The sequence below is a fragment of the Stegodyphus dumicola genome, chromosome 4 (assembly GCF_044657685.1).
Source record: "Stegodyphus dumicola isolate Sdum_Otavi_A_Nest chromosome 4, ASM4465768v1".
NCBI classification, from domain to species: domain Eukaryota; kingdom Metazoa; phylum Arthropoda; class Arachnida; order Araneae; family Eresidae; genus Stegodyphus; species Stegodyphus dumicola.
The window spans coordinates 180733866-180752584 of record NC_140771.1 but is presented as its reverse complement, the minus strand read 5'-3'; the positions used below and the strand labels follow the sequence as shown (position 1 = coordinate 180752584).

The 18719-nt window shown below is 31.8% G+C and overlaps 1 protein-coding gene across 2 annotated transcripts in view; it reads left to right on the top strand.

Annotated features, from left to right (window-relative positions):
• Window positions 1–18719, top strand: part of LOC118183186 (uncharacterized) — a 58438-nt gene that overhangs the window by 7496 nt on the left and 32223 nt on the right. For both annotated transcript variants that reach the window (XM_085815852.1, XM_085815854.1), the window contains exons 3-4: window positions 2585–2723; window positions 18463–18717. In XM_085815852.1, coding sequence (XP_085671978.1) covers window positions 2585–2723; window positions 18463–18717 — 394 coding nt within the window. The remainder of the gene's footprint in view (window positions 1–2584; window positions 2724–18462; window positions 18718–18719) is intronic.

The following is an 18719-nucleotide window of genomic DNA, read 5'->3' as shown; positions in this document are numbered from 1 at the left end:
TGAAAATGGAGAGATGATTGCTGTTGACCACACGGGCCCAGTTTTTAGGTTTGCTCTTCCTGGGTGATTACCATTGGGTGGCAAAGGAAGATTATTATTGGAGTACAGCATAAGACTTGAAAGTTGGTATTGTTCCAACAGTAATGTCAAGAAACTATTTCCGTGTGATTAAAAAAGTTTTTGCAGATAAATGGTAACTGTAAACTGAAATCATATGATAAGCTTGGAAAAATAGTTCCAATTTATGAAGAACTGGAAAAAAATTTCCATCAGTTGGTAACTTTTAACAAAAAATTGAGCATTTGATAGATCGATTGTACCTTATTTTGGCTATCACACTTGTAAAGTGTTCATTGAAGGTAAACCCGTTAAATTTGGCTTTAAAATACGGATCTTATGTAATAATCCTGATATCCATATGCAATGGAAATTTATACTGGAAAGAATAATGACTGTGGGTGAGCATGTTGTGATGCAACTCCTCTCCACAATTACAGAATGCTGATCCATGCAGGCATGAGCTCTATTTTGATAACTTTTTATGTCATAATTTATTGACAAAATTAGCAGATTCTGGGAAATTAGAGCTACAAGTACAGTCTGAAGTAACTGGATCAGGCAATGTCCTTTAACAGACAATAAAACATTTGCCAAAGAGCCCAGAGAATAATTGAATTGTCATTTGTCGATGGAATGACTACACAGTTGGGGTAGTTGCTTCGAGTCACCAAAGGCATGAACCTACTTCAAATACAAAGCAATATTCTAAATCAGGGGGAAAAAAGAAAATTGGTATTATCCAACCTGCTATTATGAAGCACCGCAATGAAGGATGGGTGGCTTTGATATTCTGAATAAGCATGTTTCATCATACAAACCACAACTTTGAAATAAAAAATGGTACTGGAATTTGTTTGTAAATTTTCTAAATATAGCTATAACAACATCTTGAATAATTTATAGAGCTATTCATAGAAAAAATTCAGTCCCACATTTACAGTTTTGTTAAGACATAATGATGAAATTACTGCCTTCCAAACCACAACTTGTATCTCAACCTGGACTGAAAATGCTTGTTCCATCTAAACTTAGGGAAACTGAATCATTTTCTAATATCCTCAACACAAGGGCACTGTGTTGTTTGCCAAAAAAACTGCCCAAACTTGTGTGTTGAGTGTGACGAGAGAATGCATAAAGTATGTTTTCTTTCATATCATGGAAAATAAAATGAAAGTACAGATGGATACTACTCTGTTATCAGGACCAGATTCAGAAATGTATAAATGTATGCATGTGTATATGTTTTATATGTGTATATGTATATACCGACAATACTTTTGTACTTACATATATACATGTATACATGAACACATACATCTATACATATATGCATAAATACATACATTTCTTTATCCGGTCCTGATAACAGGACAACAGTACCTAAAGATGTAAAAAAATAAAAAGGTAAATAAATTTAATGTAAAGTTTTATAACAAAAAATATAAATAAAATATTTTCATAATCCTTTATTTAAATTTTTTTTGTTTATTTGTTTTTCATTAAAAGAAATTATGTAAGAAAAGTACTCATCAGATGTCAATGTTCCCCATTTGGGAACATCTGAAAAATGTGTGTAAATTCATTTTCATTAAATATTTTTGCTGATTACTTATAAGAGTATATAATGTATATAAAGAAGCAAATTTAAGTTTAATTTTGATCTACTTCATAATTTGGCCAATAAACGGTTAATTTTGAGGCTATGGCTTTATTCATTTTTTTTGCAGGAATTCTACTTTTTGCTTGATTGACATCAAAACATTCATTCACTTTGCTGCGATTCCAGAATAAGAAAGTCTTTTCAACATATTCAAAAATTCAAACTCTAATTTTATAAGGTAATTGTAATAGCAATAGTTTGTGAAAAATGAATAGCTTGACCATAGAAAGTGAAAAAGAAAAAACCGTTTATTATGTTGTGTTTTTCCTTATTCCTTTCTGTAGCCAGCATCAATACAATGTCAGTCAATGTATTGTCAGAGTACTTAGCCAGTAGGTGTTTGAAAGCAATTTGAAAGAAGGAATCACAATTAGTTAGGAGAAGAATCACTTTTACAAATTTCTCAAAAAGAAAAAAGAAAAGAAAATGCTGATGGTCTGGATATTAGATCATTCCAGTTATTCAACATTCACATTTTGCATTTTGTACTGTATGTATCTTAAGTTACAATTTCAGACATGAAAGATAGATCATTCCAGTTATTCAACATTCACATTTTGCATTTTGTACTGTATGTATCTTAAGTTACAATTTCAGACATGAAAGATGAAAGCTAAATTCAAGTTACTCACTGTCCCCCCCCCCCATTTCATGTGGATTCCACAGTGTAATCTTATACCCTTTATATTGGAACATTATGATGACATTTCAAATGTTTTGCCTTCATATTATGATTTATTCATTGTTCATCATATTATGATTTATTCATTGTTCAATTTCAGGATAATTTATTTAAAAGTTCATTTAAATATTTGGTTGGCTAATATTAAATAGTAACTTTAAAAATGCAATTTTATTTTATAGGGCTATGACGTTCATGGTGGTATTCTAATTAATTCATGTGAAAATCCTCCTAGTATAGAATTCTTTGTTGATATTCCAAATTTGTATGTCAATAATTGGAAAAGGAAATTTTACCATGGGGACAGTTTTACATTAACAAGTAAGATAAACGTAAAGTTTGTTGTTTTCAGTAATAATATTTTAGATCTGTTTTTATAATGCATGTTATGATATTTAATTTTTTATTAAATGTGCAGGGATAAGAATTAAGTGGAAAAGAGACGAGGGATGTTTATTTTGCTATACTCACAAGTTGGAATTAATCCTTAACTACTTTATTTTCTCATATATATGTTACGGTGAAACACCGAAATCTGGAGAATGTCGACTTTCACCGGTGAATGTCACCATTCACATAGTCGCTTGGTGTATGTCCGAAATATTTTCCAAATACTCTTATTTCTGACTTACACCGGTCAATGTTGACATTCACCATATACTAATGGTGAATGTTAAACATATAAGAATATTATATTTCCTTCTCCGTAATTCATTCGTGAAAAAACGCACTTGAGACAGAATAAGAACTTAAGAATATAAGAAACACACAGTACATTCAAAATGAGAAAGGAAAATAATAGAAGTTAGTCGACATTCTCCAATTTCGGTCTTTCACGGTAACATATATATTTCTACCTTTCTTATCGATATTACTTTATTCCATTAAAAGTAAATTTTTAATCTACACTTTAAATAAAATATATTAAGTAGATAAAGATGTGTAGCATATTGGCTGTGTAGCATCAGAAGTAAAATGTAGAATTGCTACCTTGAGACAGCATTAGTTAGTTATACTGTAATTCCCTTCTATAAAAATCCACTTTTGTGATCTGTTCTCCCGTGTTCTTCCTATCTGTAGGCAGCAGGCTAAAGTTGTGGAATTGCTTGATAAGTTAGGTTCTCAATATGTATATTCATAGTTTAATGTGTGTGTTATATGAATAAAATTTTCTTGTCTTCTATGAACACATCTGTATCTTAGCAGATACTCTCAGATGCTTTGTTATAATTAAATTATTCATTCATCTCCCTCTGCTTTTTTAAGAATTGAAAGAAATATTCTAGTGTATTAAAACCAGTATTTTCACACGACATATTAGTTTTCTATTTCAAAGTTATTCTGGTTAATATATCTGTATTTAATTATAGTTAAAAAATTATGAAGGTAGCTTTTACGTTAATATTGCTAACTCTTCTTATTATGAAAAGCATTTAAACCACCAATGGCCAGTCAGCAAACACTGATTGTTAGATCTAGGTTCAAAACTCTGAATGGGCTTCCACATGGGATTCTTTGTGCTTTTCTCATGCGTAACATAAGCTAATTTCCCTTAAAGTCATCCAGAAAGCTATTTTCAAATCTTTTCTCATAAACAAATAGCCCTTATATGCTTTACCACGATCTAAAAAATCCTATTCGATATTGACACTGTCTGATTATCTGCATCCCCTCCCTCGACTTCAACCAAAAAATGAATTTGTTGGTGACTTTTGAGAGCATTAGGAAACTCACTGGTGATTAAGTATTTGCCAAGCTAATATGCAAAAGGCAACAGTCGTTTTCCAAATGTCATTCCGCATAGAGTACCGTACAAGAGCTATCAGTCGCTAAAATTTAAAAAGCAAGAAACATCAAAAGAAAATTGTGCAAACTCATCTCCATACAATATCCACATTATGCACCAGTCAAAAGAGATACGTTCTACATGCACCTCTTCTTCATTGGCTTGACAGCCGAGGGTTGGCCCCGGTCTTCTCCAGAAGTCTCCAGGCATCTCTGCTTTTGGCAGCTGTTTTCCAGTTTTGACATTTAAAATGTTTAGGTCATTTTCAACACAGTCGATCCATCACACTGGGAGGTCTACCCCCAAGGTTCTCATGGGCTTTGCCAGAAAGATTTTCTTACAGCACCGATCTTCATCCACTCTGACCAGATGACCGGCTGAAGTCTCTGTAGTTTGAAGAATGTATACATCAGTGTTGCCACATAAATATTTTTTAGCAACATTGTGGGTTGCCACACTTTCTGTGCAGTCATGGGTAATCAGAAAATATCCCAATAACTATGTAAAGCATATTGACCCTTGTCTTTAAGCTGTCACTAAATACTGACAGACATTATTTCTGTAACCTTTTTTTTTTTTTTTTTTATATTATTATTATTATTATTATTATTAGTCCAAAGAGGCGATTTGCCCTGAAGGACTATTAATTTTGTTTTGGTATTTTGCATTGAAAACTATAAACAACGAATCATTTTTCAAACTGTTGCCACCAAATATTATTGCCCTGTATTATATTTAAAGAAGTTGAATAGTGAGGAATCTGCATGAATGTATGTATGAACCGTTGTGATAAAACAATGGTACCTAAAGCCATCAAAATTTGAATAGAATATGGGCATGTGGAAGCCCTAATTTGAATTTCAAATTTGCTTTATTAGGGATTTCAGATTTTGCAGCACTTCAATGAATTTTTGATTAAAAGGCTAAACGAGTTCAAAGCGAGCAATGGCAACACTGTACGAAAAACATTTTTATCTCCAGTGCTCGAGACTCTGTATTGGAAATTCTAAAGATATGCTCATTTTAAAATTATTATGCGATATTGCTGTTGAACTGAATTTTATGGTTCGAGTATGTAGGACATGATATTTAATAAATAAATTTAACACAGAAAACGTTAAAAAAAAAAAAAAGTAGCATCAGTTTAATATAAATTTTAATTAAAACTTTTTATTACTTCAAGGGTGGTCAGAAGCATGTTCCTCTTTTTCAGGAGCAAAAAATATTCAGAATCTGTGTCAAGTTGCTTTTTTGTTTGATTTTAAGCTCAAGTTGCTTTTTTACTTGATTTTAAGCATTACATTATGCCATAATGCATTACAATCCATCTGACTTGGCAAGTATGATAGTTACAGGAAACATTTTCTGTGCAGCCTTGCAAGTAACTGATTTCCATAGAATTGCTATTCAGCATACCCATTTGTAATGTAGATACAAGCCAGTTTGCCTCAGAAAGTCCTTCACAAAGTAACCCTCCCTAGGAAATTACCTTCATATGCTTTCTTTTAATCCAGTATTTTAATTTCTTCCGATCCAGTACAATTAACATAACATTCCTTATCTTTCACACTAAATGTTCATCATATGTGGGATTTAAAAGCAACAAATGCACTTTTTGCATTTGAACAAATGCACAAAATCTTTTTCTTTAGTAATAATATTTGTTAAATTCAATATATATATATATATATTGTTTCAAAAGAATAAAATGAATTTAAATAAAAATTTAATTAATTCTTTGCACCATTGCTGCAAGGAATGAAATTTAAAATTTAATTTAAACAAACATGTATTTATGTAAAAAAGCAAATTTAAAGTTAAAATAATTAAAAAAATGTGCAAATATATAAAAGATTTAATTTTTGAACTAATCTACAATATCATTTAAATTCAGATAGCATAAGTAAAACCAGTGCAAAACCAAACCATGAAAAAAATTCACCAATTTAGCAAATTAAAATTAACCTAATTTTTTTTTTAAAAAAATGCATGTGTGAATGACTGTTGAGCCGTCACCATCGAGATAGATAATGCCTGCGCTCTGAAACAAAACTGGCTTGTGACGTCACGGTTAAAGGACCCTCAGCAAACTTTTTGTTGGCTTTTATAAGTTGTAATTTTTTATTCATTATGTTTTAAGAATTGAATTTATGTTTACTTTTGACATATGAAGCATCATCCGTTGTAATAATTGCTAACACTAGTAATATAAAAATTGTCAGCAAAATTTATGATTATTTATTTTAATTGGAAACTAATTTTATATGAAATAACTGTCCTAAGTGGTTAAAAGTATAACACTTATTTCATTACATAATATGTAGAATATCAAATGCAAAGTAAATTTTATTCTTGACAGAGTGCCGTGTTCTTAAATTTAAATATCAATGTTGTTTGCAAATCATTAAATATCATTTTATCATGATGAAACTTAAATGCATATGTTTAGCTAATATAGCTTCTGTTCACTTTTATATATGTTATTATCATGCAATCAGTTTGTTTAAAATTTGTTATGCAATATAAATCTTTCTGAGAATGATAGAAAAGTTTCTAAAGTAATGTATGTAAAATTCATATTAAGGTAATTAAATTGCGAAACTGCAAAATGAAATTTTAAAAATGTACAGTTATTGAAGAAGCAGTAGTAATTGAATTCATATGTAGACATACTTGTTTTCATTGTATTTCAATTCAATGCAATTTTAAAAACAATTTTTTTAATTATCTTTTAAATTACAATCTTTAATTTGAGTATGTGGCACCACCAAAAGCTACGTAAGTTAAGTTAAAAAATTGCTTACATTATACAGATAAGTTTTTAACATGATGTTAGGATTTATATTTTCTTTTCATGTGGATATTAATAGAAAAAATGTTTTCAGAACAGAGGTAACGCTTATAGGTATGATGTAAATATTTGCAAGAAATTTCAGTTTCTAAAAGTTTTTTAAGTATTTCGTATATTTTAAAAATAATTTCAAAAAAATTGTGTATAACTTTATTTAAAAAACTTTTTTCCTGTCTTATTTGGAATTTTAATATTGATAGTCTTCAGAGCTATGTAATAAACATTATCTCAATTTAACTGCAGATTCTGTCGAATAATTATGTAGCATTAAGAGGAAAACATTAACTGTAATACAGATTAACATACAATATGTAAGTAAGAAATAATTTTAAAACTAGACTATTTAGTAATTTATTACATTCAGAAAAATTTTCTGACTGATATAAGGCATTTAAATGTTAGTCTAAATATTAAGTAGTCTCTTGCATTCGTTTGATGTTTTATAATCCTGCTACATTAATATGATAGATATAAAAAATATGCACTAATTATAGAATAAGAGATAACGTGTTCCCACTAGCAAACATTTTGTTAAAGTAGTGAGTGAAACAAAAAAATTTGATGCGGTGATGAGAATCAATGAGAGACACAAAAACAGTGCAGAAAAATCAAAGTAAAAATTTTAGCTATTTGAATTTTAAAACCAATTTTTCTTCAAAGAAATGATTTGCTTTTAAAAGCACCACACCATTCTCAAATAATTTTGTTTTGAAAATAAATACCAACAAAAGAAAATGAAAATATTTCATATTCGTATAAGCTTTGTAAAACATTATATTGCCGTAATTTTGTTTTAGACTGATTTTATAGTATGAGATACCAATTTCATAGAATAGGTTTAGAAAAACGGGTGTTTAGCAAGGAAGCTAAACTGCGCGAAGAACGGTCCCCTAGCAGTGACGTAGTAACTCAGCGCGCAGGCCTTATCTATCTCGATGGTGACGGTTGAGCAGGCAGGAGACAGACTTATCAAGGGGAAGTTGCCTCCAAACCTAACTCTTCAATTATTCAATTCGTGTTTCGTCATTCATGCAGGCAAGGGTAAAAGTCAAAACCAAAAGTAAATACATAGGTAAGAATGTCCAAAAAGAAATACCTATAAAGTGATACCTTGAGAAATTAGCAATTAAAAATTAAAGGTCAGAAGGAAAATACCAATAATGAAGTATTTTGAGAAATAAGCAATGTAAAGTTTAGAATTAAATTAATTTTTTTTTAAATTAAATTTTCTAGACAAATTAATTTAGAAACCAATGCATTTTAGAAACCCTTGTCTACAGAAACCTCCTCGACACGAATATGCATATCAATCAAAAAGAAATTAAAAAGGAACTAGACATAATTTAATTTAAACAAACATGTATTTATGTAAAAAAGCAAATTTAAAGTTAAAATAGTTTAAAAAATGTGCAAATATATAAAAGATTTAATTTTTGAAATAATCTACAATATCATTTAAATTCAGATAGCATAAGTAAAACTAGTGCAAAACCAAACCATGAAAAAAATTCACCAATTTAACGTTTGTTTATCTAAACTTTAACGTTTGTTTATCTAAACTTTGTTTATCTTTAACGCGGCAGTGCGCAATGAATTGGAAGTTGATCTGTCAGCACTATCCTTATCTTCAGGGCAGATGTTTTTATTTTATTTGGCTTATAATTCCTTACTAAATGTAGTATTTCATCTCATGTACTCCGTCTTTGATATGATTTAAATCAAGTTCCTCGTCATTATAATTCGCTTCCGATAGTGAAGAAAGTGACACAGAGGTTATTGAAAACGAAAAAATTTTGATTGACAAATTAGTCGGTATTCTCGACACAGCAATTATAGGACTTGAACAGCGGGACAGCCATCTTACCAGATTTAAACTGATGATCTATAATTCGGAAAAATCAATAATCCAGAATCGCCGGAGCCCCGGCGAGTCCGGATTAACGACTTTTGACTGTATATAAGTACATCATAAAGATCTGCCTTGGCGAATAGGCTGGCTGCAAGATCTGCTAAATAAGCGGGAGTGACAATACTTCTTAACTGTGTACATTCTGGGAGTTTGCCTGCTTACTTTTCAGGTCACTTTGTTGTATGTTCTTTAATGCTGGTTTTGAAACCTTACCTAGTGAGTCTATGACACTTCCTTGATGCGTATAATGTGCGAGTGCTTCTTGTGTCAGAGGTTGGTCAAGATTGCAGAAATATCCAAATTTTTTCCTAGGCTTGAATCCATGTAGAAAAGATAATAGAATCTGTTAAAGTTCTGGTACGAATGGCTGACTTAAGTTCTCAAAGCAGAAAATAACTTAATCTCATAAAAACTGTATTGAGCAACACTGTGTTTTGCTCTGGACCTTTGCAGTCTCAAGCTCTGGTTATGAGTTTTGTTTGGCTATTATCTAAAATCATAGACATCCCTTTTCTTATTTTTCACTTGAATGCTTGGCCATCTTGTCTAAAATATTCATTCACTTAAATCCTGGCATGGTCAATATCAGATTTGCTAAAGTTTACGAATTTAATTTTAAGTAGTATTTTCACTATCATTAAACTTTTGTATCTGCATATAAGGTGTGTTACTATGTGTTTTTGAATTGCAACCCATTCAGAAATATAATTACATTATTTTGCAATATATGTATGTCTCTCTTGATGTTAATTGTAAAATTTAGTTTCATTTTGTTTTTCAGTCAAGTTTGCAATTGTTTTCACTCATTAGGGATTTAAAAAAGTAACGAGCTACAAATAGTATTTTTAGGTATAAATGAGTATTAAGTGAATTTTAACATAAAAGTAAATTTCCAGTAACCAAGAATTTAGTTAGATGAATAACGGTATTTTACATTGAAACCATTCTTTTAGATTTCTAGTGTTAATTTTGTTGTGAAGATTCTTTAAACTGCTTTTAAATCATAATCAGTGATGCTGGATCATAAAACAGCGTTACTTTAATTCACAATAGAACATTTTTTTTGTTCACATGTATTGCTTGATCTAGAATTTAACCAACATTTTCCAAGCAAAATCCATATAAAATTTTCAGATTTTTTTTCCACTATGTATAGGTTTTTCATATCAGCATCACATTCCCGGTCTCTAGTCTCAGATCTCTTGGTTACAAGCTGACACTTTATTTAAAATGTATTATAAATTCAAATGTATTTTATTTAAATTGGAATTGGACAACAGAAAAAGAAGCTAATTTAACCCTTTGACATGCGTGACATTATTTTTATAATTTTTTTTAACTCTAAACTCTAAAAATTGAGTATTATGATCCTAGAGACAAATAATATATGAATTTTAAAAAATCTACTCTTGCCCATTGTTCTGTGGATGGTGGTCGTACTGTGAAACCACCATGCGTCTAGGACTTCACGTCTAGGTGCATCAACATTGTTCTTTTCATTATTTTCGGCTCTCTATTTTGCAAGACCGACAGCAGCTCAAGATTGACAGGATTTTATTAACAAACATCCCTACAGGCCTGCGTCGACAATAGGTGCAAGACCATGTGGCACACGACGGCGGTGTGTCAAAAAGGTGCCGTTCAATCATTAAAACAAGCAGTTTGTCTCGCTGCCTGCCTGAACAGGAAAATTCTTGTCTTATTTGAACGCTCCTCCGGGGTCGACTCAGCCAAAACTTGGGAAGCTACTGATTAGGATCTAGGCAGTCTTGGCCACGAGTGTTTAAAATCAGTCTCCACAGGACTAGAGTCATCGCTGGTGATGGTTCGTTTCAGATTCGGCAGGAACCGCATGGTACTATCTTGTCCATTCCGTTGGTTGTGGGTGGAGCTATATAGTCAGATATTCGTGGATGTCCGACGCGAAACAGCTCCGTCAATGGAATTGCAAATTCAGCAAATACAGATAGTTTTTTCCTGTTTTTCTTCCGACATCAGAGGAAAAGGAAAACAGAAAAAGTGGAAGTAAACATAAAAGTATAAAATAACTATTATAAGAACTATTGCGTAAAACACTTCTTGAAAACACTCAGAAAGTTACTGTGTGAAATATTTTACCTTACTTCTGAAAAGTGAGTGTATCTTAAACCATTGCTTGGAAAATATATGAACTATTAGATCAATACCAAATAATTCAAGGAGGTTGGGGGTACTATAATAATATTATTATTAAATAATATTATTATTATTAAATAATATTATTATTAAAGAAAATAAATCACGTTTAATGTATGTATTAAAGATGTAATGAAATAACTAAGCATTTTCCTTCGGTTTCCCGTACAGCTAAAAATTGGAAAATGGGCAATTTTTGATTTCATAATACCTTGTATATTTGTATTTCACTTCAAATCTCAAATAGATATATTTTTAATTCAGTGGTACTCTGTAAGTATGTTAATCCTTTGTTCTCGAAAGATAATAATTTTTAGTTTAATAAACAAATGGGTCATGTAAAAAAAAAGAAAAAATTCCGATTAATGCTCAAGTCGTCGCTTCTCTGAATTAAAAAGCTAACCTGAGTTTAACATAATATGTAACTGCCCTTACCTTTTTTATGTAGAATAAATATAACATCAAGCAAGAAAAAAAAAAAGAAAAAAGAAAACAAACAGAAAAGATAAATGTTGCACAAATTACTATGATTGCAGCAGTAGACACAAAATAAGGACTAAGCAATTTGTTGAACACGTCTTACGGCTCCCCCTGTACCCTTGCATACGCCATCGGCATCACGTATTTTCTTTCAAGTATATTTACAAGATCAGCTCAACTTATGTCAAAAACTGCAAAAGCATTAATTGATAAAAATCAAAGCAATATATGTAGTATAGATCTTATGCATGAACTACAGTTTTGCAAACTTTTAGAGGAAATATACCACCGCCGGTTGAATCTCTAAGCTATATCTTATTCAACAACACAGCGGTGTGCAGAAAAGAATTTTGGGTATGTCCCTAGATATCAGCCCTAGAGCACTTTTTGTGTCCTTTTGTAATCACAGTTTGAACCTTGTCGTAAACTACGCTGAGAGCAAAAATTTATTCAGTGCAAATTTATTAGATATGTATATTACTTCGTTTTGAATTTAAAAAATAATAAGTAGTGTTCAGCAATACATTTGGTATCCAGTGAGTTGAGTGTATTATTTCGCTTCGCTTGCAGTGTTACTTTTTTATAACATGTTGCTGTTGACTAATGCTTACTTGTCTGACCTATAGTCAACCCAAGCCCACGAAATTTCTCGTGGCAAGGAGCGCAAGATATGCCTGTCGTTGGCAACATCCTTCATCACCTTTCACTGAATTAGCTCAGTTTCGCCCCCAATTTTGATGGAGAACACCCTGGGGGAGGGACAGGTCCGAGAATCTCCTACACCTGTTCTTCTACTACCAACCTTTCGAGAGAACTTTCACTTCACATATTTAGAGTGTCCCCATGTCACACAGACATTATACTGGGTGGCCATAATTAAACTGACAGTGCTCACAGTGTTCTGTAGCGCAATCTATTTGCGAGAATGACGGCACATCTTATAGGAAGATTAAACAAGACAGACGGGGGACGAAGCATTCCGCGAAAAAACAAATTAGTTCCAAAAGTCACCACTAGGGGAATATTTGGCGCTGTGTAATAGAAAATAGAGTGTTAACAAATGCAAATGAATACGGAATAAAATTACCTTTTATTATGCACATTTTCTGATTTAGTTCAAGTGCAATATGGCAACACTTTTAAAAAAGCGTAAAATCTACATAAACACTGATAAAGTCTCGTGAACTGCAATATCACGTACGCTGAGCAGAAGAAGAAGTTCTTTATTCAAATTTCACGTTACATCCATTCGCACTGTGCCAGCTGCTTGGGTTTTAAAAGGAAATGTGTTATGTTTTGAATCAATCGGATTGAAAGTTTATGTGCAATGTCTCCTTTTTTAGTTGAGCGTGCATTACTGGTCAAATCCTTTTACCTCAACCTGTGCAACACGTCAGCCGCTCTTCGTGCTTTTAGAACGCACAAAAAAATGCGTAAAGGTTACAGTCCTGTGTCACTTAATAGGCTAAAAGCAGTGGTTGCGATGTTTGAGAAAACAGGTTCTCTGAAGGTTCAGTCAGGCAGAGGACGAAAACCTGTACCACAGGATACAGTCGAAGCAGTTGCCACGGCGATTGTCGACAGAGGACCAGACAATATTATTGCCACCTTTAGTGCTCGTGGAGTAGCTCGGAATATGGATATGCCTTACAGTACGGTATGGAAAATCTTACGAAAGATTATCAACTTCTATCCGTACAAGATCAGCCATGTACAGGAGTTACTGTACCCCGACCTTGATAAGCAATTGACTTTTGCTCTCACCTTTCTTGCCAGAATGGAGGTGGATGATGCTTGGCCGTGGAAAATCTTAAGGGGAGATGAGGCCCACTTTTACCTGAATGGAACTGTGAATACCCAGAACTGCCGAATTTGAGATGACAAATCACCACATGCAGTCACAGCAATTCCCTTACATTCACCTAAGATAACTGTTTGTTGTGGGTTCACAGCGGAATTTATCGTAGGTTCATTCTTCTATGAAAACATTACCCCAACAAGATCGAAAACCTGTTCTGTCACCGGAGAGAAATATTGCCACATGTTGAACAGCTTTGTCATTCCAGCACTTCAGCAAAGACAATGCTTGGGGGGAAATCAATTTCATGCAAGATGGAGCCCCTCCACACGATGCTGTACGGGTGCAACAGATGCTACGACAGAAATTCACAACAGAAAGAGTCATTAGCTGCTACTTTCCAACTGCATGGCCACCTCGGTCGCCTGATCTTACCCCATGCGACTTCTGGCTATGGGGTTACCTTAAGTCCAAGATCTATCAAGGAGTGGTCCAGGACCTGGGTACGTTAAAGGATAACATATCACGGACTGTACGGGAGATTCCTGCAGACATGTTACTTTCTGCTGTTGTCCATACTGTGCACAGAATGCAATATGTGGTCCACAACAACGGCAGCCACATTGAACCTCATTTGAATGCAAAATAAAAGGTAATTTCCGTATTGATTTGCATTTGTTAACACTCTATTTTCTATTACACAGCGCCAAATATTCCCCTAGCGGTGACTTTTGGAGCTAATTTTTTTTTCGTGGAATCCTTCGTCCTCCGTCTTGTTTAAGCTTCCTACAAAATGTGGCATCATTCTAGCAAATAGATTGCACTACAGAACACTGTGAACACTGTCAGTTTAATTATGGCCACCCGGTACATTTACAAACATCCATGTCTCTTCCCAGATTCGAACCTGAGCCCTTCGCAGCAGTCAGCAACGCTAACCATTATACTGGTTGTGCGGCTTTTAATAACATAAATGTTATAAATGTTCACTAAATATCTTTAAGTGTGGGTTTTAACAAAGCACAAAATGTTTGCATATTTAGACAAAAGTTACACTTTATTTTTTGTTTTTGGTTTTTTAATTAATTATTTTCAATATTGTTACTACATAAAAGCGCTTCCTAGACATTTGCACGACTTTCAACTTCAAAACATTTGCCTTTTTTTCCTTGGCTAGTGTTCTATCGTCCTAACGGAAGTAACAGAAAATAGTTGAATTTCTGTAAAGAGACAAACGGATTATTCTGCTTAATTTGTTTACTCTATTCCAACGACTTTAACGAAAGTATTTTTGTTAATGGAGGAATGAGACCACATAATAGAATGCATGAATGAATATGAAGCAAGTAAAATTAATAATAAATGCATAGAAGCACATATTATGAATGTAAAGGACATGTATATTTCTTTGTTCTCAGAAACACTGACAATTTGTCGAAAAAATGCAATAGAACAAAGGCAAGTGTTGGAAGTAATTCTTAATATTCAGTTTATCTAAAGAGAATATGTTTTACGAAGTCATAGGAATGAAAATGTGTGAAGCTAACATATGTTAATGTAGATCACGAAAATTTCCTGGAAATGATACTATTGCTTTCAAAATACAAACCTGTTATTCATAGACATATCAATGTTATAATGAAACATGCTGATCATCAACACAGAGGGAGTAACATAACATTGTTATCTAAAATGACTATAGGTTATATCATAACTAGCATCAAGAATGTCATGAGACGGTTAATGTTAGTTGAGATTCAAGAAGTGAATTTTTACTCACTTCAAATTGGTACTGCTACTGATATAAATTAAATGGACCAATGTTCAATTGTTATTAGATATCTTTATACATAAATATTTGCAGACTAAAGGATTAGATTACATCTTAGCATATAATATGGTTATGGAGGCTACAGGCTATTTAAAAGCCATTTCTAGAAACTTTGATTTAATATTTAACACACCAAAATTGTTTGCAACGGACTGCAATAAAAAACTAGAAAAGCTGGGTTATAATTATAGAAGAACTACCTGCTAGAAGATACCAAAAAGTGAAGCAAATGGACGGCGAAAAATCATCGGACTATTATTTCAATTGCTCTATCAAACAATTTGAAGTTATTGTCTGTAATTTTATAATAGGTTTAAAATTAATAGGTTAATTTTATAATAGTTTCCATTTCATCAATAGAATTGTACCTGTTTGAAGACATAATTTCTTCTCGATTTGGAAAACATATCGAAGCCATTGTCGCCAAACTCTTTTGACTATTTATCTGTGTTATTAGGGCCCTATGCAGGTATAACATTTAATAATCTTAAAGATGAATATAACCTAGTAAATAAATGGGAAATACTAAAAAATTCAATTGAAAATCATTATTTTGAATCTGACACCGAGTCAGCATGTTGTGTGTATATGAGTTACTCATCTTGAAATATAATTTATATAGTAATGCTTACACCAGTGTCTTTTTTTGGTTATAAGTTTGTTCTCGCTCTATCTATAATGCAAGTTGAATGCAAAAGAGCTTTTTTAAAAATTAAAAATTGTTAGATTAAGGAATATTATGAAGCAAGCTAATTTGGAGTCATTGCTATTGATGAACATAGAGAAGGAAATTTTGGCGAAAGCGAAAATTGAAGATATAATTGAGGAAGTAGTTTTCCAGGTGCCGGGAATTTAAAAAAAAAAAAAAAAAAAAAAAAAAAAAAAAAATTAAATGGCTAATTATGAATCAACCACTGTTTTGTTCATATCATTATTTAGTCATTGTTAATTGTTGTTTGTTTGCATATATATATGAATAAAGTAGTACTTTTCTGCAAAGGTATATTTTTGTTTTATAAAATTATTTTTTATAATAATGATGATAACTTATACGTATAACATTTCATATGCGGCTTTAGGGCTAGCATATTTTTTCTTGTGAGAACCAATTTCTTTGGCCAGTCCGCCACTGAATATAATGAATAATTCAACTATTTTGAACTTTATGACATGTGGTACACCTGCAAGGTGTACCACATGTCCTTGTTCTACTCTCAATCTACCTTGTTCTACTCTCAATCCTTTGACAGCTGATGATTTACCAAACCACATGCCTTCTTATCTGATAAGTAAAGAGCCCTGCAGACAATGCACTGTTTGTTGTTGGGAAAGAAAGAAGGCAAAAAATCCCATAGCTGGGGGGGGGGAATTATGAATCTGATCCAAAGAATGTGAAGTAGGACTTTGCCCTTGTTTCGAAATTTACCACACTAAATTTAATTTCTAGTGACATTTGTGTAAATATTGAGTATTTTTATTAGTATATAAACTTTATGTTCCATGAAATAAATTGTTATTTAATCAAGATTTATTTTTATAATATTTGTCTTTATAATTACTCTTAAATTTTTGTTTTATGAATGATTGTTCTTGAGCATGTAATCTTTATTAAAAAAACTTTGGTTACAAAAATATGCTACATTAACTCTCAAATGGTTGTAGATTTGTAATTAAAAAATAGAATTTTTTAAACAATTTTAGTAAAAAATTGAGCAATCAGAGGGTTAAATGTTAGGTTATGTTTAATAATAATGAGTACTGTACTTCAGTTTTATTCTCAGAGTGATGTAAATTCTTAAAAGAATGACATTAGTTGCACTGATAATTGCTTTAATTTATTCAATTCCCATTTACTCACAGGTCCTTAAATTTTTTCATTGATGATCGTTAAATGTTCTTAGTTTCTATGTGCAGAAATATATAAGAATCCTATTTAAGGTGTGTATGCTACATAGATGCTACAAGCATCCATACCTCCTTACCTTGGATTCAAATTTTTTTTTTTTTTTTTTTTTTTTTTTTTTTAATCCAGTGATGGGCACTTGTCTATTCAGCTTTGGCCACTCTTAAGGCACATGGGGCCAAACACCCTAACCAGGGACTTCAGCTTAAATTGACCGATCACCCATATCCCACTGTGGCTGTGTTGCATGGGGTTGAATGTGATTTTGAAATAAAATTTCGTCTCTGTACATTCCATATCCACTTAAATCCATCAACTTGTGCTAACATCGTATTGTCAGGGGTTTAAAAATTAAGTTCAGTACTACCAGCCTCTAGAGAGTACTTTTAACTCAGCAGGTTTTAAATGTCCCACATGCCCTAAAGACATTAACAACATCCATGCTTTACCTGGAATGAAAATTTCATTAATTAAAATTGTTGTCATTAATCTAATCTATTATCTTACTTGTTTAAATATAAAAATTTCCTTATTTGTGTTTATTTGGAACCTTTATATCTTTTTTATTAAAGTTCTGTGAGTTATTTATAATGAATTCAGTTTTAGAAGTAATAATAAAAGTACTTATTTCGAAACATTAATATTGCAGTGGTAGAAAATTCACCGAGTTCTCAGAAGCTCAGAAAAAGTTTAAAAAAAAAAAGTGCAAATTTACAATACTATTAGAAAAGGATCCATCTCATTTAAGAAAACTAAGAATTTAGAAGTTTGAGGCAATGTTACCATATGGTAACAGTGAATATAACTAAGTTATAGGTGGTAGAAAAAATCTTTGTATCTTTCATTCCTGCATTCTTTTTATTTATTGGGTTCTTAAAAAAGTAATTTAAAATTTTATTACTCTAAAGAAAATTGGAGGAAAAAATGGATTCACAGAAAGGTCAGTGTAAAATGTTAATTTTTGGCTTCCACTTCATATAGACTGCCTCCATCTTTTAATGTGCTCTTTTTCTGTTATTGTAATACCTGCTGTACTTTTGCATTACTCAAAATATTCCAGCTTTCTTCTTTTTTAAAATGTGCTTCAGAATTAAATCTTATGTTGGTTATTGCTTTACTTATACAATTTTAAAATCAATATTCATAATTTAATCATTGCATTCAGTTTATTTCTATATTCTTTATGAAATTGAACTTCAATTTATAAAGTATATAAAAATGTAATGTGATTATAAATAGCTAAATTCATTTATTTGCTTAAATTATGATTTTTTTTAATCAAATAGCATTTGTTCAGAAGTCTCTTATACCATTATGTGCATTTTAGGTAATCTGGGAGGTGAACTGGAGCTTCAAAAAGAAAAAAATAAATTAATTTTAGGACTTTTCCTGCATGTCATTTATGGAAAAAATGGCACCCACCCTTTGTTTCCTCTGCTGCATTTTCCTGTTAAGTTTCCAGTTTTTCAAAATGCTGTTTTCACCGTTCCTGGGTGTTTAGCTTTTGAAGACCATGTTACGCAGGATCGCATATCAGTTACTCTTTTGCCTTCTACTAAATCTTCTGTTCTCACATCCAGAGGT